Source organism: Gasterosteus aculeatus, chromosome 1 (assembly GCF_964276395.1).
Source record: "Gasterosteus aculeatus chromosome 1, fGasAcu3.hap1.1, whole genome shotgun sequence".
NCBI lineage: Eukaryota > Metazoa > Chordata > Actinopteri > Perciformes > Gasterosteidae > Gasterosteus > Gasterosteus aculeatus.
This window is the reverse complement of record NC_135688.1, coordinates 31,291,010-31,311,473: the sequence shown is the minus strand read 5'-3', so window position 1 is coordinate 31,311,473 and position 20,464 is coordinate 31,291,010. Positions and strand designations below refer to the sequence as shown.

The 20,464-nt window shown below is 48.5% G+C and overlaps 4 protein-coding genes across 5 annotated transcripts; 2 read left to right on the top strand and 2 right to left on the bottom strand.

The window, feature by feature from the left end:
- Positions 1–18: 18 nt before the first annotated feature.
- Positions 19–2,108, bottom strand: LOC120814863 (required for drug-induced death protein 1). Its single transcript, XM_040169948.2, has 2 exons — positions 1,769–2,108; positions 19–651 (listed from the first exon to the last, which is right to left on the bottom strand). The coding sequence occupies exons 1-2, from the start codon at positions 1,967–1,969 to the stop codon at positions 511–513; spliced, it is 342 nt and encodes a 113-aa protein (XP_040025882.2). The 5' UTR covers positions 1,970–2,108; the 3' UTR covers positions 19–510.
- Positions 2,109–3,143: 1,035 nt separating this feature from the next.
- On the top strand, positions 3,144–5,971 carry lipt1 (lipoyltransferase 1). The gene is made up of 4 exons (XM_040169947.2): positions 3,144–3,338; positions 4,083–4,633; positions 4,719–4,940; positions 5,137–5,971. The coding sequence occupies exons 2-4, from the start codon at positions 4,132–4,134 to the stop codon at positions 5,547–5,549; spliced, it is 1,137 nt and encodes a 378-aa protein (XP_040025881.2). The 5' UTR covers positions 3,144–3,338; positions 4,083–4,131; the 3' UTR covers positions 5,550–5,971.
- A 1,007-nt stretch (positions 5,972–6,978) lies between these two features.
- eif5b (eukaryotic translation initiation factor 5B) lies at positions 6,979–15,839 on the top strand. 2 transcript variants are annotated; one of them, XM_040169939.2, is made up of 26 exons: positions 6,979–7,129; positions 8,134–8,250; positions 8,495–8,558; positions 8,655–8,822; positions 8,912–9,398; positions 9,490–9,629; positions 9,717–9,794; positions 9,869–10,019; positions 10,101–10,196; positions 10,287–10,376; positions 10,479–10,538; positions 10,626–10,891; positions 10,977–11,084; positions 11,162–11,272; positions 11,355–11,422; positions 11,942–12,083; positions 12,154–12,285; positions 12,769–12,951; positions 13,028–13,189; positions 13,285–13,416; positions 13,493–13,624; positions 13,761–13,837; positions 13,923–14,087; positions 14,276–14,414; positions 14,491–14,652; positions 15,177–15,839. In XM_040169939.2, the coding sequence occupies exons 1-26, from the start codon at positions 7,095–7,097 to the stop codon at positions 15,282–15,284; spliced, it is 3,573 nt and encodes a 1,190-aa protein (XP_040025873.2). In that variant the 5' UTR covers positions 6,979–7,094; the 3' UTR covers positions 15,285–15,839. The 2 variants fall into 2 exon arrangements, with proteins under 2 accessions (XP_040025873.2, XP_040025874.2); XM_040169940.2 differs by having other exon boundaries at positions 6,981–7,129; positions 10,482–10,538.
- Positions 15,840–15,910: 71 nt separating this feature from the next.
- On the bottom strand, positions 15,911–20,264 carry bco1l (beta-carotene oxygenase 1, like). The gene is made up of 11 exons (XM_040169941.2): positions 20,101–20,264; positions 19,588–19,716; positions 19,366–19,495; positions 19,071–19,218; positions 18,852–18,999; positions 18,078–18,298; positions 17,594–17,860; positions 17,403–17,508; positions 17,246–17,340; positions 16,785–16,896; positions 15,911–16,705 (listed from the first exon to the last, which is right to left on the bottom strand). The coding sequence occupies exons 1-11, from the start codon at positions 20,162–20,164 to the stop codon at positions 16,551–16,553; spliced, it is 1,575 nt and encodes a 524-aa protein (XP_040025875.1). The 5' UTR covers positions 20,165–20,264; the 3' UTR covers positions 15,911–16,550.
- Positions 20,265–20,464: the final 200 nt, after the last annotated feature.

Sequence of the window (20,464 nt, the reverse complement as noted above, 5' to 3'; positions counted from 1 at the left end):
GACAGACAGACGACGGCATCAAGCCGGGGAACGAATTTATTTATCCATCAATCAGGATCAAAAGAGGAGTATGGGTATAGGGAAGGAGGTAGGGAAGGAGGTAGGGAAGGAACAAAGGAGACCCCGAAAACATTTTCACATTTTGGATTCACACAACACAACTGAAAGTATATCGCACATTAAAACCACTGAATACAAAGCAGATATATGTTTTATATCACATTATTAAAACTCAAAAAAATTCAAAAACCCAAATGCTATATTTATATATATATATATATATATATATATATATATATATATATATATATATATATATATAGTTTAGTTTTGATAGGAATCTGATGGAAAAAGGATTTGGGATTTTATATATACATATATATATATATACATATATATATATATATATATATATATATGTATATATATATATATATGTATATATATATATGAGAAGGAGACTAAATGGCTGTCGTCCACGGTACAGTTGGGTGGCCCGTCCATTTCCCATCATGCTTTGCTGCCAGCGGTTCGGTGAACCTCCGTCACCACCACCGACGCGGCGGAGGCGGGGGTGGAGTAAACGGACGCCATGTTCTGAAGGCCGAGCATCAGGCAGCGCCAGCTGAGGCGCAGCGCTTTGCCCACGTTCTGCCAGACGGAGACATGAAGACGATGCGTTTAGGGTTCAGGTTCGTCCACCGGGGACAATGAGGACACCGTATCAGTGTCCCTGGCTGAAGCTCTGCAGGAGCTGCGCTGGCAGAAGCTCATGGTTCCTTTACGTTGAACCCTCAGTATTTTCTTCTCAAACATACATGTTCCTCAGAGGAACGTCAGGGATCCTGCTGTGAAGTCATGGTCCCCTTCAGATGGATCCTCAGGGTTTGTCTCTTTTGACAGTTGAAGTTGTAAATGTCACAGCGGCGATGCTGTTTAACACGTGTGTGGTTGCATTGTGCATGTGTGTGTATATATATATATATATATATATAGGTGTTGATATTTAACTAACCCACACAGAAGTATTCCGTTATGAATACCGTGTTTTCGTGTCTTTCACAGCTGATGAAGGGGAGCTGTGTGAAGGTCAAAGGTCAAACACGCGATGCTGAGTCAATGTTTAACAGAACTCGTCATTCGTCGTGTTTTAGTTGCGTTGATGAAGCAGCTGTGTTTCATTCACGTAACACATTAATATACACAATATATATATATGTACAATATAAAGTTATTATATCATGTAGCTTTTATCAAAGCCACTTACAGTAAGCGCGTTCAACCACTAGCATGCAACATATGCGTCAAAATACATTTAGTTCAAAATGTCTTAAAGTTAAAATGACCAATAAGTTTAAAGTTTAAAGATTTAGAATTCATAGTCGTTACTTTTTTATTCAATTGTTTAGGTGATTTGATTTCAGATGGATCTCTCCTGTCATATATATGTTGTCTGTATATATATACTGTTGTCATATATATTATTTAAACACATAAATATGTTTGTCTTATTATCAGTGCATACAGTTATATAACATATAGTTGTTTAGATTTGGGGGCATCTTTTAATAATTAGGTTTTGGATTAAAAAAATGTTTTTTTCTTTAAAGTCATATTTCTGAAATGTTGTCTTTGTTTTTTATATATAATCTGATATTTAATTCACATTTCTTTTGTACTTTATTAACATTTCTGTTACTTAACTTTTTGTTCATCTCACTTTTCTTCCATCAATAAACAATCACACCCTTCAAACTTTTCTTCTTACCTTCCTGTACTTCTTGTACTTCTTCTTCTTCCTGCTCTTCTTCTCCTCCTTCCTCCTCCTCCTCTCCTCCTCCTCCTCCTCCTCCTCCTCAATCAGCGGCTCGTATCGATCCGGCAGGACGGAGAAGAAAACCTCTTTGCTGTTCTTGTGTTGCTTGTTCTTCTCCGGCGGAGGAGCCTCCTCCTCCTCCTGCGCTCCCATCCCTCTGGTGGACTCCTTCTCCTCCTCTGACTTCCTTGTGCCCACGCAGGAGGACCTTTGGATCCGGGAGGAGCCCCCTTATGAGCAGCCCGGGGCCTCCAGACAGGAAGGATCGCAGGAGGAATGTGGACTTTGCTCCTCTGTTGACGTGAACTCTGCTCTTTAAAGTTGGAGTTTCTTTTTGCTCGTGTTGGATCGTCTGATGTTTGTTTATCTGATGTTTGTTTATCCGATTGGCAGAATAAACACTGAACATTGAAAGTCAGAAAAACGAGTTCTGTTAATTTAACAAAAAGAAGACAAGCTGGAGGGTTTCTGCTGTTGTTGAAATGAATTCACTTTTATTAAGTTCTGTCCCGGTTTGACCCCCCCTCTGCGGCAGTGCTTCTGGGGGCCTTCACTCCCCGAGGAGATCCAGGCGAGGCCTCGAGGCCCCCGGAGGAGGTGTGCACGTGGGCTCTGGTCCCCGCGTTGGAGAGGACGCTGTCCTGCCCTTCAGTCCACACCTGGACGAAGGCCTCAGAGGCCCCGGCCCGGCTGCCCATCGCCTGCATCGACCCCTCGCGCCCCGTGTCCCAGCTCAGGGAGACGAGGAGGGTCGGTGCAGAGGCCCCAGACGCCCAGAGGGTTTTAATAAAGGAAGCTCTGTGCGGCTTCCAGGGAGAAGAGAAGCAAAGACGAGGATTAAGAGAAAAACAATATCTGACATTCCGGAGGTGAAAGGGATGAACTCTGTGATCAGCGGATTCCCCTTCAAGCCTCTTTCATGAGCTTCTAACGGATCATAAAAGGCTCCGTGTTCATTCGACAGAAGAAAGAAACACACCGCGAGCCGTAAGCAAATAACCCCACTGCCAGAATATACATTCAGATCTGATCTGAAACAATCATTTCATATTCTCTATTCTTTGTTTGTCTAAAGTTAGTTCATGTCATTCTGAAAAACATAAAAGCTAATTTAAACCTAAGAATAAGAATAACATGTTTCATAAAACGTTGTCCATAAATCATTCATAGTCTAACTAACAAATCATGAATGGAAACAATTAACATCATCAGTTTGAAATACAGTCTAAAGTTCTCATGCTTTCAAAGATTTGAATAAGAAAAGTATTTTTTCCCTGTCATCGGAACCTTTCTCTGGCAGATCAGCGCAGCACGGATATTTCAAAGTGCGGAACCGAGGTCAGCGACATACCGGAAACAGTCCCCTAACAAATGATTTACAACCTTCAGAAGAAAGTTGAAGAAAGAGGAGCAGCGCATTGAAACCACAGTGTTTTCTTCTGATTCTCGCTTTTATTCTGAATTATTTGGACGGAAGTTGATCTTCCGACCTGTCACTGGTGTATCTCTTCTTCTTCTTTGGGTCAGTAAAATCGACCACTATTATTTCTTAGTTGTGTATATTGAGCCGTTAATAAACGTTTTTTAGTCAAATATAAACTATGAACAGTTAGGTTTTGGTTGTCAGTAACGACAGTGAGTTTCCGGTGAAGCTAAATGCTAATGCTACAGCTCACAGGTCGTGCTAGCTAGGTGTAGGACGTTAGCTAGCTAGCACCTGTAGCTAACCTGTATTAACAGTTAATGAATTATTATAAGGACTTTGCACGATTTAAATATTCTTCAGCTGCTGGTTTATACTCCATAGTTTTAATTTACTGCATTTATATTGCGTTTTATAATAAATCATTAAAACTAAATATAGTCCTACTATTTTGTATCAAACTAAATGCAAATATTTAAATGAGCTCCACATCAGAAATGCAATGTGAATTATGCTGCTTAATGTGTACTTTTACCTTTCGTCAAGTATGTTTTGAGCAACTTCTTTAGTCCTTATATTTTAAATTTAGACATTTTATGTATAGCAAGTAATATTTATTACACACAATATGTATAACTGAAGGAAAATATCCTGGAAACTTATAACATTACACATACACACACATTTTAAAACATCTGCACACATTTCTGGAGTAATTTGATTAAAATGTAAATATTGGTGCGTTTCTCCAGATACAGTTCAGCAAAAACCAACGGTTTCCCATTTTTAAGAAACTACAATAATGGAGTTCCTTGTCTTCGTCTTTGTGTCTCATTGCTGCAGCTGGATTGATGTCCGATATCTGGAGGTCAGAGTTTGTCTGAAGGACGCTATGATGTCCCACGTCAGGAGGACGTGGTCTCTGGGAAGAAACCGCTCAGGTGTCTCCTGTAGAACAGGCTCCGCCTCCATCGCCACATGCAGTGGCGACGCAGCGCTGGTCCTGCTGTCCCGGTCCAACGACGTGTTTCAGAATCTGGCTCTGGAGGACTGGATCGAGGCTAACGTGGACCTGCAGCGCCGCGGCGTCCTGCTGCTGTGGAGGAACCGGCCGGCCGTGGTCATTGGGCGCCACCAGAACCCGTGGGCTGAGTGTCACCTGCCGGCCATGAGGGGAGGGGGCGTGCCCTTGGCCCGGCGGCGGAGCGGCGGCGGTACCGTCTTCCACGACCTCGGGAACCTCAACCTGACCTTCTTCTCCTCCAAGACGTCATACGACCGGAGGAGGAACCTGAAGGTCGTCACGGAGGCGCTGAGGCAGCTCCGCCCCGCGCTGGACGTCCGGGCCACCGACAGGTTCGACATTCTACTCAACGGACACTTCAAGATCTCAGGTGGGACGACAGGACGGGAACTATATTTCCCAGAGAGCACTGCTGTAGAAGCGTGTCAACAAACACGTTATCATTACTGTTACAGGAAGTGCCGCCCGACTGAGCAGGAAGTCATCGTACCACCACTGCACCCTGCTGCACTCCGCCGACCACTCCGCCCTCGCCAACGTGCTCCGCCCCTCTTGTCCCGGTATCCAAAGCAACGCCACGCCCAGTGTGCCGTCGCCCGTCGCCAACCTGTTGGACCACGCCCCCACGCTGCAGTGGGAGGAGCTGCTGGACGCCCTGGTGCGCCAGTACAACGCAGGTACATAGCTGGAGGGGTGAAATACTGCCTCTTTAGTCACGTGGTACAAATAAACAGGGATAAACAGGAAATAGAAATGCAACATATTAAAAATACATTACTATTTATTGCAAATAAAATATGTTAAATACATTTTAAAATGACAATATATTTAAATTGTTTCTGATTAAAGTGTTCTCCTCATTCGTACCCGCAGAGTTCAGCTCCTCCTCCTCCTCCATCACCGTGGACCCTGCGGACGAGGCAGCGTTCCCCGGTGTCGCCGCGGCGGCGGCGGAGCTGCGCAGCTGGGATTGGACGTTCGGCCGGACGCCAAAGTTCCGCGTGGAGACCGTTCTGCAGCTGGCGGATGAGTGGACGGCGGCTCGCTGCTCTGCCCGCCTGCAGGTGGAGGTGAAGGGCGGCGTTGTGGAGAGCTGCCGGTTGGACGTCCCCGCCGACTGGCTGCCGCTGCGGCTGAGCGGCGAGCTGAGCGGCGTGCTGGTCGGCGGGAGGTTCTGCCGCCACCGGGCCGCTGCCGCCGTCACCGAGCTGACGAGGTCGGAGAGCGGCGAAGCGAGGAGCCGACTGAAGGAGCTCGGCGACGCCGTACTGACGGCCATGGGGTGAAATGTATTGATCTGCTGGAGGAGGAGGAGCTTCTTCATCTTCTTCCTTCTTCACAAACAAGACAATTATTTGATCAGAGAAAGCTGATCAATGTGCTGCTAGAGACCCACGGAACAAACATTAAACAAGGTCAATCAAGGTTAATAATAAATGCATTTTTACTGGTGTTTTTGCCATTGCCATGTTTGTGTTTTTCATGTTTAATATATTTTTTAACAGTTGTCTTTGTTATAATAACGCAAAAAATATGTATTATGTATTATTACAGGAAGTGCTATTTGGAACATTAGATATCAGGTAAAGAGATACTAAATAAATTGTGAAATATTATTTGATCTATGAACATAAATGTGGCCTTGAACCAGGTCGAGTTTCCTGCTGTTATTAATGCTTACAGTGAATAAATGAACAGTTTATTGGTTTATGGTCCAACTTCTTGGCTTTTTTAACAGAGTTAACAATTGTATGATCTGTATGAATTCATATATTTTAAGTTTTAGGTAAATGTATGTGTGGGATTCTCTGCTGGAACTGTTGGCCGCGCGACCCGAGCCCGGACAAGCGGTTCAAGAGGATGAGGTAAGTAGATTTATTGTATTGTAGATTATTTAAAATAAAATGTGTATTTTGTCAAAAACATGACGAAGCACAGCGGGCTCGTGTCGCAGGACGCATGCGCACTTCGCCCGATCCTGGCCATGCTTGCTGCTGCGGATGAGAGACAAATGGAAGCGGTCTCACTCTGACATTTTCTCCAGAAACTAAATCGCTATGTATACGTTATATTTTTCAGATTGTCGTATACAAGGGAGTAACCACGCATCCTTTGGGGGGGGGGGGGGGGGGGGGGGGTCGTGTCCCCCCCAAACGGGGGAACGCACCGGGACTCTCTGAGCGGAGAGCATCCTTGGTCGTATAATACTTATTACATATTCATGCGTATTTGTTTGGGCCGACATGGGCTCTATATTTAATAAATACAATTACATTCTGATGAGTAAAGAATATTGAATAAGAAGAATATATATGTATGCCTTTCACTGTTTAGATGAGTGGATGAGCACTTTTTAAAATATTATATAATTTATTTCTGTATATTGTTTTACTTTGTCTTCAATGTAACTATACAGCCATACAATCAGAAAAAGATCACTACAAATGTTTTAAAAATTAAAACATTTTGTAATCGTAACTGTCATTCCCAGATCGTCTTACATGTTGAATAAAAGGCATTCTGATATTTTATTTTATTTAATTAGTCTCTAAACAAATCGAACATTTTCTCAATAATATATTGTGTTACATTCAGCACGTTATTTTACTAATTGTTCTTTTGAAATACAAAACAAGTAAAGAAACTTCACAAGGCATATAATTAGATGAAAATAACGACAAATGAAAACCGTCGTTCCGCTGGCAGGAATAAGCTGCGGAGTGAGCCGTCGCCTTTAATTCCCGTTGCTAGGCGATCTTCGCCTGGATGTGAACCCATCGTGTGCGCCTAGCGGAATTAACCGGAAACCGGAGCACCGCGGCGGCAGCAGGATGGGGAAGAAACAGAAGAAGTCCGGAGAGGACAGGTAGACCGAACACCGTCACGCTGACACCTGTGCGCGCTGACACCGCACAGCTTTGAGCACTGAGGTCACAAACAAAAAGCTTCCCGCCGTTAGCTTAGCGGCTAAAGGGACGCGAACCACGAGAAGCCAGCCTGCATAGCATCCCGGCTAGCATACCTTAGCGTTAGCTCACACTGACCCGGACTATCGGCCCTTTAAGTGGGCTTTAAACGTCAACCACGTGCCCCGACTGTCCGTTCAACGGCCGCTAATCTGCCCATTTAAGATAGTCGCTAAATGCTAACAGTCCCAGTGTCCCTCAGTGATGCTAAGCTGGTCGGTAGCTCTACGATCTGTGGTCCCAGTAAAAGCAACCGTTTCAGCTATTGGTAGCATGATGTGACGTCACACACGAGTACTAATGCTATACCGAATATACTCCACTAAAAGTACTGCCTTTCGTCAATGAGTACATGGAAATATTAAAGTTAAATATGCTGTACAATTACAGTATATCATACACTGGTTTAGCTTATTCTAGAATATTACGTCATACTACTAAGTTATGTGCTTTGGTTTGTATATGTGCGTTGAATATAGAAATCAATTTAAAAATGAATATTAAAATGTGAATATATAAATACAAATGAATGCCTCAATAACCAATTTCATTAAAAAAACACAAAATACCAGTTCAATAATTTAAAAGGTAAATGAATACATTTTCGCTGCCTTTATTATATTTTTATAATGAAATCCGTTTAATCCGCGGTAATAAGTCCCGCCTCCAGAAGAGTTGTTTGTACTTTCCGCTGCTGAAGCTGCTGGCGATGGCGCTGCAGAGGTGGCTGCTGGGTAATAAAAGGCTGTGATGAAAGCGTCCAGTCAGCAGCTCTTCGTCGCTGCTCATTGTACCGGAACAAAGAGCTGACCCCCCCCCCCCCCCCCCCCCCCCACCTTGGTCACATGAGGAGTCCCGATCGGCTGGTTATTGATTTAACGTGTTGTTATCGATCCGTCCTCAGTAACAAAGAGGACGGCGTGGACATCGACGCTCTGGCGGCAGAGATCGAAGGAGCCGGAGCCTCCAAGGAGCCCAAAGGGAAGAAGAAGAAGAAAGGAGTCAAGAAGGACAACTACGAGTATGCCGCCGTACCTCCTGCTCCTCCTCTTCTTCCATTGTCACCTCCTTATCATCTTCTTGCTCCTCTTCCTTCCTATCATCATCTTCTTCACCGTTCTCCTCTTCCGCATCATCATCACCGTCATCCTCCCCTTCTTCTTTCTCATCTTCTTCTTCCTCTTCTTCGTCTTCCTATTTCTCATTTTGTCCTTCATCATCCTCCTCATCTTCTTCCTCATTGTCACCTCCCTTCTCTCCTGCAGTGAGGATGACATCCTGAAGGAGCTGGAGGAGTTATCTCTGGAGACTCATGGAGGAAAAGCCCAAGTGAGCTGGAACATGCTAATGGAAGCTAATCCTTTAGCACTGATATATTTGAAATGTTTTTGTTTTATTAAGAAATTGATTCTTTCAACTCTGCAGAAAGCTGACGAGCCAGAGAGCGTAGAGCCTCCAAAACCAGAGAAGAAGAAGACCAGGAAGGGGAAGAGGGCCGCGGCCAGCCCCGAGGAAGAGGAAGCCGACGAAGGAGAAGCTGTAGCCGATGCAGAAAGGAGGAACGGAGAGGAGGAGGAGGAGGAGGAGGGTCAGGTGAGGAGTCTTTACCCCGAATAGAAATAAACCTTTGAATCTTTAAGTGGAAATTTGTCCCTTCTGAGCCTCCATACTTTCTCCTCCAGGCGCCCCCTCCTGCTCTTCCCTCCGACGAGGACGCCGGCTCGCGACATTGCCTTGTGACCAAAGGAGGCAAAAAAGCCTCGTCGGTGGAGGAGGAGGTCAAAGACGTACAAGGAGGGGAAGAAGGAGAGAAGGAGTCAGGAGACGAAAAGGAAGGGGACTTTACCTACAGGACGGAGATAAAGAAGAATAAAAAAGGTAAAGCGGCAAAAGCAGACAGCGAGGAGGAGCAGGAGGAGGAGGAGGAGGAGCAGCAGCAGCAGGAGGGAGGAGGAGGCTTTAAGATGAAGACAGCGGCACAGAAGAAGGCAGAGAAGAAAGAGAGGGACAAGAAGAAGAAAGAGGAGGAGAGGATGAAGCAGAAGAAGCTGAAGGAGGGCAGCGTGGAGCTCCCGAAAGAGCCAGTGAAGAAGATGGAGGAGGAGGCCACGCCCCCGCCAGAGGCTCCGCCTGCAGCAGAGCTGGAAGGGGCGGAGCCGGCAGGTGACGGTAAGATGCTCAGACGAGAGAATTATCACAGCTTTTTTCAAGCAGCACTGTTTCCACTATTCTTCTTCTTCTCCGTTGTTATTTGTCGCAGAGGAGATGGAGGGTGACAAGAAGAAGAAGGACAAGAAGAAGAAGAAGAAGGGGGAGAAAGAGGAGAAGGAGGAGAAGAAGAAGGGACCCAGCAAGGCCACGGTGAAGGCCATGCAGGAGGCCCTGGCCAAGATGAAAGAGGTAGGGGCATTCTGATTAATGCAGTCTAGGAGGTGTGGCAAGTTCTTCCTTTGTGGTGTTTCTCAGGGTTCTGTTGTGTTTTTGCAGGAAGAGGAGCAAGCCAGGAGGGAGGAGGAGGAGCAACTGAAGAGGCTGGAGGAAATGGAGAAGGAGAGGCTGGAGCAGGTAACACAGCGCCTCCTTTTTTTAGTGTCATCTCATCCGTCCAACTCCTTCTTACCTTTGACCCCCTCTGATAGGAGCGCCTAGAGCAGGAGCGCAAGGAGAAGAAGAAGCAGAAGGAGAAGGAGAGAAAGGAGCGCCTGAAGAAGGAGGGGAAGCTGCTGACTAAAACCCAGAAGGAGGCGCGGGCCCGGGCCGAGGCCACGCTCAAACTGCTGCAGGCTCAGGGTGAGGCTACGTAGCTTAGCACAACGACTGCTACCCCACTATGTCCGCTGCTCCTCGTGACCGCGTGCTCCACCTGTACAGGGGTGGAGGTTCCCTGCAAAGACGACTCCATGCCCAAGAAGAAGCCGGTGTACGGGGACAAGCGGAAGAAGAAGCCGGCGGTTCAAACCCCCGAAGGTACGAGGTCTGATGACACGTGTCGCCTGTCATGCGTGTGTGTGTGTGTGTGTGTGCATATGTATATAAATACATAAACCTTCCTCATAGAAACCTCCGAGGTGACCTCGCCGACCCCGGAGATGCCCGAGCCCGTCGCCGCGGAGTCGCCGGCCGCGGAGACGCCGGCCGCGGAGACGGGTGAGTTGCCACAGGTTTCTGTTTAATGTGGCATTGTCGTCATGACAACGATTTCATCTGAAGTCTTCTTCTTCTCCTCCTCTCTTCTTCTTCTGTGTCCAGCAGTGAAACCAGACCCGGCAGTAGACGACTGGGAGGCCATCGCCACAGACGAGGAGAAAGGTGAGGAGGAGCAGTGAGGAGGTGTTAATACCCGCAATACAGTGCTTGTAGTATTTTCAGCAGTACGAATAAACTGTCTTGTGTCAGAGTTGAAGAAAGTCCACATCGAGGTGAAGGAGGACAGCGGCGCGCCTCCTCGGCCCATAGGCAGCGAAGAGGACGAGGAGGATGAGGAAGACGATGACCACGAAGAGGAGCAAAGCGAGGAGGAGGAGGAGGACCTGACACCGGCCGTATCGAGCCACGGGAAGAGGAGGGCCAACGACAGCGAGGAGGAGAGCACCGAGAGTGAAGATGACGACGGGATGACGAAGGAGGAGCGCCTCTACGACAGAGCCAAGAGGAGGATCGAGGTGAGATGAAGGAGGAATAGGAAGACAGAGGTGGAGGAGCACCTCCTCACCTGGTCTCTAACTCCTCCTCCTTGTGTTTCCATAGAAACGAAGAGCAGACAACATGAAGAACATCGACCTGGACTCGCTGAGGTCTCCGGTGGTCTGTGTGCTGGGACACGTGGACACCGGCAAAACCAAGATCCTGGACAAGGTGAGGCGCCCCACCCCTCACTTCCTGTCGACTTCCTGTCTGTAACGGTCGCCGTGGTAACCTCCCCCTCTGTGTAGCTGCGTCACACCAACGTTCAGGACGGGGAGGCCGGAGGAATCACTCAGCAGATCGGAGCCACCAACGTACCCAAAGAGACCATCGAGGAGCAGACGAGGATGGTGAAGAACGTACGTATCGATGATGTCATCACCATCGCAGCTTATTGATGATGTCACCAGGGTGATGACGTATTGATCTGAATGACTGCAGTTTGAAAAAGAGAACCTGCGGATCCCCGGCATGCTGATCATCGACACACCGGGACACGAGTCCTTCAGGTACGACACAGCAACACCACCAGGTACAGACACCGCCAGGTACTCGCACCACCAGGTACAGACACCGCCAGGTACAGACACCGCCAGGTACTCGCACCACCAGGTACAGACACCGCCAGGTACAGACACCGCCAGGTACAGACACCGCCAGGTACTCACACCACCAGGTACAGACACCGCCAGGTACTGACACCGCCAGGTACTGACACCGCCAGGTACTGACACCGCCAGGTACAGACACCGCCAGGCACTGACACCGCCAGGCACTGACACCGCCAGGTACAGACACCGCCAGGCACTCACACCGCCAGGTACAGACACCGCCAGGTACAGACACCGCCAGGCACTGACACCGCCAGGCACTGACACCGCCAGGCACTGACACCGCCAGGTACAGACACCGCCAGGCACTCACACCGCCAGGTACAGACACCGCCAGGTACTGGCACCGCCAGGTAACCAGGTACACCACCAGTTAGGAGTGCTGATGCTCATTGATTGACTGACTCATTGATCCAGTAACCTGAGGAACCGAGGCAGCTCGCTCTGTGACATCGCCATCCTGGTGGTGGACATCATGCACGGCCTGGAGCCCCAGACGCTCGAGTCCATCAACCTGCTGAAGGAAAAGAAGTGCCCCTTCATCGTGGCCCTCAACAAGGTGGGTCCCCTCCTCCTCATCTGTGCCCCTCCCCTCCCGGTCACCTGACCGCCGTGTTGTCTGTCCTCAGGTGGACCGCCTCTACGACTGGAAGAGGAGTCCAGAGACCGACGTCCAGGCTACGCTGAAGAAGCAGAAGAAGAACACAAAGGACGAGTTCGACGAGAGGGTCAAGGCGGTCATCGTGGAGTTCGCTCAGCAGGTGGGACGAGGTCGCCCAATCACAGCGTCCCGCGTGCAGAGCGAGCAATCTGATTGGTTCATGGATGAAGACTTGATTTAGTACTTTATTCAGAATCGATTAAATCAATACTTGGTTTGCTGGATGTGAGGTTTGTTTTGTTGTGTCCATAAGGCTCTAAACACTGAGTGAGTGTTGCAGAGCGATTCGTAAACATTCTTCGTTTTAATAATGGCGGCATCGGGCTGTGAAAGCGGAAACGTGAGACTCCGTAAAGGACGTAGTTAGCGGACCCATCGCAGCCTGGTGCGCTGCGGGAGGCTGCGTCGCTAGAAAAATGGGTCGACACACGCAGGGACACGCCAGGGTGTGTGAAAAGGGACACGCCAGGGACACGCCAGGGGGTCTTGCGTCTGCGTCGCTCTGAAAACGCAGAAGCATAAACTGGGCGCCACGGCTAGCAGGCAACAGCGAGTAAATTGATTGTTTTCTGTTGCTCCCCAGGGTCTTAATGCCGCCCTGTTCTACGAGAACAAAGACCCGCGGACCTTCGTGTCGCTGGTTCCCACCTCGGCCCACAGTGGCGACGGGATGGGGAACCTCATCGCGCTGCTGGTGGAGCTAACGCAGACCATGCTAGCCCGCCGGCTGGCGCACTGCGACGAGCTGCGAGCTCAGGTCATGGAGGTAAGGGGTCCCGGGGCTCTCGTGCTTCTGTTCCGATGGCGAGCCGGCGCCGCGTTGACCCCGTGTGTGTCTCCAGGTGAAGGCTCTACCCGGGATGGGAACCACCATCGACGTGATCCTCATCAACGGGCGCCTGCGGGAGGGAGAGACCATCATCGTGCCGGGGGTGGAGGGGCCCATCGTCACGCAGATCCGGGGCCTGCTGCTGCCGCCGCCTCTCAAGGAGCTTAGGGTCAAGGTGATTTTCAAAATAAAAGCCCAGAGATATGTGTGCGGGACGCTGAGTCTTCAGGTGTATTGATTGCCGATGGTTTTATTTCATGGATTCATTAGAGCCAGTACGAGAAGCACAAGGAGGTGTCCACGGCTCAGGGGGTGAAGATCCTGGGAAAGGACCTGGAGAAGACGCTGGCCGGGCTCCCCCTACTGGTGGCCCACAAGGACGACGAGATCCCCGTCCTAAGGGTAACGCACAAACACGTGCCGTAGTTTAACCAGCCTACTGGGCGGCTCCCCGCTGATGGCGGCTGCTGGTTTTCAGGATGAACTGATCCGGGAGCTCAAGCAGACGCTGAGCTGCATCAAGCTGGAGGAGAAAGGGGTCTACGTCCAGGCGTCCACACTGGGGTCTCTGGAGGCGCTGCTGGAGTTCCTCCGGACCTCCAAGGTCCCGGTGAGTGTCTGTCTGTCTGGATGTCTGTCCGGACACTAAAGCTGGTGTCATTTAAAAAGCTCTCTCTGTGTGGTGGTGGGCTTTTACTCTGAAAAACAGCAGGAAGTTGACCTTTGACCTCTGTGTGTCTCCTCAGTACGCCGGCATCAACATCGGCCCCGTTCACAAGAAGGACGTCATGAAGGCGTCAACGATGCTGGAGCACGACCTTCAGTACGAGGCTGCTGCTGTGCACACACACACACACACACACACACACACACCTGTGTGTGTGTAGTAGTTAATTACCTGTGTGCAGGTACGCCGTGATCCTGGCCTTCGACGTGAAGGTGGAGAGGGAGAGTCAGGAGATGGCCGACAGCCTGGGAGTCCGGATCTTCTCTGCAGAGATCATCTACCACCTTTTTGACGCCTTCACCAAGTTCAGGGAGGACTACAAGAAGGCCAAGCAGGACGAGTTCAAGTAGGAGAACCACAGTAAAATGCATGAATACAACGTACGGAGGTTCTCTCAATGCTGCGCTGTTACTTTCTGATAGTTTGTAGGGTTTTTTCTTCATGCATAAACCCCTTCAATGGAATATTGTGTACTTATTGTCCTTAATGTTTTTAATGATGTTTCATAACCGATGTTTTTATCGCTTGTTTCAGGAACGTCGCTGTTTTCCCAGCGAAGCTGCGAGTTCTTCCTCAGTTCATCTTCAACTCGCGGGACCCCATCGTCATGGGCGTCACCGTGGAGGCGGGGGTGCTGCGGCAGGGCACGCCGCTCTGCGTCCCCAGCAAAGGGGTGAGACCCCCCTCCCTTACAGCAGCCGTGTTCCTTCTGTTTGGCCGAGCTTCATTCCTTTTCTTGCTCTCCTCAGTTCGTGGACATCGGCATCGTCACCAGCATCGAGATGAACCACAAGTCGGTGGACAGCGCCAAGAAGGGCCAGGAGATCTGCGTGAAGATCGAGTCCATCCCCGGGGAGTCGCCCAAGATGTACGGCCGCCACTTCGAGGCCACCGACGTCATCGTCACCAAGGTGAGGAAGATGTTTTTTTTCTCGGTTAGAGCCCTTCCTGCTGAGGTATTTCACATTAAAAGCTTTCCGATATTCTTCAAGGTGGGTGGAAAGAACCTTCCATTGTCCCGCTCTGTGATTGGTCGGCTTTGGCAGTCTGAGCTTTACAAGGTGTTTTTGTTATTGTGTTTTATGAATTTAGCTTTTCCTTAGTTTAGAATGAAAATAATGATGAAGAAATAATTTATTTTCAGTTATTGTCTTAACTGTCTTTAAAAAAAATCATTTGAGACTTATTTTTATTACATAATTCCTGTATGTATTTATTTTTATCTATACAGCAATTGACGATGAATGAATAAAGATTTCTTTCATCTATTGACATTATGTTCATACAGAAAGAATGTTTGTCAGTGAACATTAATATTATCACGACATCTAATCATAACTATCTATTGTCCCCCTCTTATTTTATTGTGAAACATCCGCAGGAAGTGATGCGTTTCACAAAAACAAGTAGACACAACTGTTCCGTTTCTTCTCAGATCACGCGGGCCTCCATCGACGCTCTGAAGAGCTGGTTCAGAGACGAGATGACGAAGACCGACTGGCAGCTGATTATGGAGCTGAAGAAGACGTTCGAGATCATCTGAGGGACCACACGCACACGCACACACACACACGCACACACACACAGACGCACACACAGACGCACACACACACAGACGCACACACAGACGCACACCTTTACGTGGACGATGCTTGAAAAGGGAACGGGAGAAACGTTTTTCTGTGAGAAACAAACTGTTTTTTTTCTACTGTTGTAAACAGTGAAAGTTTAAACCACAGACACACACGCACACACACACACACACAGTATTCCAACGTGCCTGTCCTTCAGCATCTGCGTTGTCATTATTTCTTCTCTGGTTCCCTCCGGACTTAACAAGCTCAACAGTGAGCCGGCGTGCGACTGAACACTGGTGCATTGTGGGATTTGATTTTTTTTTTCTGGTTCTCACAAAAAGACCAAAACACGGAAGCGCCGTCGTTGACTTTAAAAGACTTTTTATGAGGCTCGAGTGACGGAGGATTTTAATTTGCCGATGAAATAAAGTCAACGTGATTCGGGGAAGTTTCCTTCTGTTCAGAAGAAGAAACTCCACCACCATGAAAAACACATTAAAAGCTTTTATTTTCTAAAAACAGCTTTGCAAATATAAACTCCTGTGTTTCATTCGTGTTGCTTTAAAAAGAAAAAAGTTTGAAAACAACCTCGTAAGCATTTTTATTTGAACTTTATTGTGAAAACGATTTTAGAGATTCTGGAATAAAAAGTAAAAATCAGCTTTGCTGTTTTTAGTTTGAATATAAAAGTCCAGTTAGAAAATAAAACAATTAAAAATGCATAAAAATCACATCTTTCTTATATGTAGAACCTACAAACAAGTTTTAAAATTGGTTGAAGTTGTAAATGCGCAAAATCGTTTCTATTAGGAGGCTGAAACTTTTGAATTATGGTAATAAAAATGATCTGTTTTGAAAAAGTACAGTGCTTATTAATACCATCATACCAATACTACCCAGAATTAATCCTGACAGAACATTTACACTGAATATTTGCAATTTAAGGGCATTTTCTAGAAAGCGGCGATGTTTAAATGTGTTGACTAACTTAACTTCAATGTGACCTTAACGATGAAAAAAATATAATGTAATAAACATAAATACTGTTAAGCCATTTTTAACCTAAAATTCAAACTAGATGAAGAATTACAGAAATAGTTTAATCAACGCATTTTGTAGAGTTTTAGTTTTTCATTGTGACAAATGGGGCCTTCGCCGGGTTCGTCCTCCGGGGAGACGTTCCTGCCTGTTAAAACCAAACCGTAGCCCCGCCTTCTCTCGGACGGGAGCCGTCACACGGGGGCCGCGATGAAGTGCCCGTGGAGGTCCATGTGGACGGGGGCCGGGATGGAGGCCCGGGCCACCTCCTCCAAGCTCCTGGCGTCGAGGACGAGCATGAACGGCGAGATGTTTGGGTCCGGCGAGATGACGGAGGACAAGATCACGCCTGAGAGAAGGACAGAAGGAGGACCGATCAGAACCGTCTTATCCCGCTTCCGATGCCGGACGCACGTTGCGGCGCTCACCGTCGTCTTCCTCCACGGCTCCCGGAGACGCCACGAAGACCGGCTCCGACGGGAAGCAGTTCTCCTGCCGCCACTCCACGTGCTCTCGGGTGACGATGTCAAACTTTGCGATCTGTCCAGCGGGGGGAGGAGGGGGAGGGGGGGGGGGGTCACTACGGAGATCTACAAGTGTACAACGTGCGCCGCGTTCAGGGGCAGCCGTAACAAAACGGCGTCCCGTTGTCTCAATTGTTACAGGAGATCTCCGGGGGGATTTCTGCATCGACTCGTCTCATAAATCCCTCGAAGGTACAGCAAAGGCTGCTGGGAAAGTCCTTTTCTTTAATTATAAGTAGCTGCCTCTGTCGGTGGGCCCACAATGTTGTAGTTTATTATTCGGAGCTTCCTCTGGGTTCACCCACTGGGGAGCACGAGTGTCCGTTGGGATGTTTCCTTCGTTCTGTCTGTCAGAGGCGGCTCACCTTGTTGGGATGGGGCGACCACTCCATCCTGGAGCCGTAGAAGTAGCGGTACTTCTTGCCGTTGAAGCCGTAGTTGATCGCTGGCAGCTCTAGACCTGAGGAGGAGAACGTGTTATCCGGGTGGAGGACGGATCGAACGCCGTCAAGGACAACGAACCTTCAAAGAGCGTTTCTGGCCGGCAGTAGACGGAGCCGTCCTCGTGCTTCACCGCCCGGGCAGTGGTGTCCGTCAGGGTCACCAGTTCGGATCCTCCGGGGGCGTCCTGGAGAACGCATCACCGCGGCCGTTACCACGGGCAACAGCGTCAAAAGAAATGGGGTGTCGGGGGTTGGGGTTTGTGGCTTCACCTTGCTGGTGTGGAGCGGCAGGACGAACCTCTGGCACACCGGCGGCGAGCAGTCCTTGTTGCTCTCCACCAGGGCCTCGCTCTCCTGCCGCATGTTGCGCAGGTAGAACATGTCGTACAAGTTGCTGTCGCGGTAGGCGATCAAGTCGAGGACCACGTGGCCGTCGGCCTCGTAGGCGTTGATGTGGTGGAAGACCACCAGTGGGTCGCCGTGGAAACGGGTGGAGACGGCCTTCCCCGTCTTCTTGTCAACGACGTGAAACAAAGTCTGGGGGGAGTGAACATTTTATTCTCACTTCACCACAAACACACGGCTCACTTTAACCGGATTTTGTAAATTACATTGAATTCTAATGGGATTCAACCAGGGAGCCATGATGGATTCGCCTGAGAACAACGACTGGAGGTGGTCACATGACCAACGTCGTGAGACCAACGACCAGTCGGACCCTAGTGAAGGTGCGTCATTCCAAGTCGGGACTAACAATGTCGTCCTTGTCGAACTTGAGGCAGCTGCCCCAGTTGACCCCTCTGAAGTAGGCGGTGGCCAGTTTGACGATATCCAGCTTGAAGGGCTGCTCCACGAACACCACGTAGTTCTCCGTCATGCCGAAGCTGTGGTAGTAGCTCGGGAACAGGGTGGAGCGGAAGGGGATCGAACACACCTGCTGGACTTTCCTCAGCGCCGGCTTCTTATTCTTGTTGTCTATACGGTGAAAAAAAGTTATTATTTGTTATCAAACTTTTCAAGGATGCAGGAAAGCTCGCAGCTCTTCAAGCACTCCTGGCTAGTTAGCTAGTTAGCAAGTTAGCTAGCCACCTAGCGTGCGGGGGGGAGGGGCGGACTAGCCGTTGGTATCTGTGGCTCTCTATCCTTCACCATGCTTTGGTCTCTTGACACCAGGATCCTTCCTGGTTTTTCGTACACGGTACTCTGCTCCTTCTCGTCCTCGCTGTAGAACCCTTTGGGTTGCCCGATGTTTTACTTCATCTGTATTGTTACCTGCTTCAACGTCGTAACGTTCTGCCACGCCGCCTGTCTCTTCTAGAACTTGATTGATATCAAGTCGGTATCCAGGACACTCAGATTGGGGAACCGTAAATCAATTATAATGTTTGAGATAAGCAGGTGGAGTTCTGGACCTCAGGTTCAATGTTGATCATCTCAAATGCAAAGTTCCTCTCCAGGATCCTGGTAAAGGCACCTGGGGCCCACACGTCTTTATGCTTTTTAATCTTCAGAACGCTGCAGGCCTTACCCGAGGCGTCGGCCGGGACTTTGAAGATGACGTACTTGGGCAGGCCCATGCCCATGATGGCGGTGCCCATGTTGTAGGTGTTGCCCTCGTTGTCGTAGTGGGGGTGAGCCGTCGCCAAGTTCAGAGCTATGTGGTTCCTGTAGTTGATCTAGAACGAAGAGAACACGATTGCTTGAAGGAAGTATTGGTACTCTGAGGAGGTGATGGAGACCAACTTACTCTACCGATGGTTTCCAAGGTATCAGGATCAATCTGGTTCATGTAGTTGACCTCAGAGGAGGCGTAGTAGTCTTGACCGTAGCGGACGATGTTGATCAAGTTGTTATCCGTGAAGTCGGGTATGATGTTGCTGAGGTGCGTGAAGGCCCTGAAGAGAACTAAAGGTTAACCTGTACAACAAATCTACCAATCCCACATCCGCGTAGAAAACGCTCCCTACTAGACGGACTGAAACAGATCCCTACTTGTCTCCTGGATCAAGAGAGATATCGGATCTCTATCACATGGACTGTACCTGGAAAAGATGTTTTTGCAGGGATCCGGGTAGATCATGGTTCCAAACTCTGAGACAACTATCCTGTTGGCCTTGATGTTCCTTTTGTACGTCTCACTCTTCAGAAACTTACTCCTGTAGGTCACCTGACCTGCAACAACGACAGGTTAAGCTGACAGCGGTTGACCTCTCCTGCATCCTGGTTTGAGGACGTTCAGAGCACCTCTGTGGTCCTGGTCTCACCCTGGCTGAAGGTGAAGCTGTGAATGAGCGACATGCCGTCGAACCAGTGGTTGTACTCCGAGTCGCCCACGGAGAAAAGACCCGGTCCGTTCCTCAGCAGGGTGCCCTGCAGCCATGGTGGGATGGACCCTGCAGGTCAAAGGTCACACGGGTCAACTTGTTTATCATCAGTGTAAGCAGTCAGTGTTAAATGATCAACTTTGTGGTATTCACAACCGATTTTCTACTTTATGCAAATGTATATTACAGAACGATTTTCCAAATGTGAGTTTCTGTATTAAACCCATTCAAACAAGGGAACAATTCAAAAGTGAAAACATTAAAACACAAAAGAAAATCTTTCTGGTAAAAACAAATGAACTAAAATGACCTGTAGTTTTACTCCTTAGACGTGATAATATCACACACATTATGGAACCATTGGTATATTTTATTGGGTAGAGCCAGTACAGAAATTAGTTTAGTGGTCTTCAAAAGATATTCTACAACCATCTGAGATTCTTTTAAACTCACCGTTCACCTGAGCTTTCACCGGCTCTGGAGTCTCGAATCCATTTCTTGCAAAAATCGACTGCATGTTCCTCAACCCAAGAGCCTCGAATGCACCTTTTCAAAAGCTGCTGATGTTACGTGGCTTCCTTTGGTCGACTGGGACCTCCAGATGGCCGTGACCTGTAAGCTCAGTGGATTATGTAACCGCTGTGCTGTGGACTTCACTCTGCTTTTCACAATAAGAGTGTGTGGGGTTAGGCCTGCAACCTCTGACCTCATTAACGCGTCACCACACTGAAAGCAACGTAGAAAACAAAATAAGACTTAAAGACTCTAAAAGACGTTAAAACGTACCTTTTGTCAGCATTTACCAGTATTACCTGCA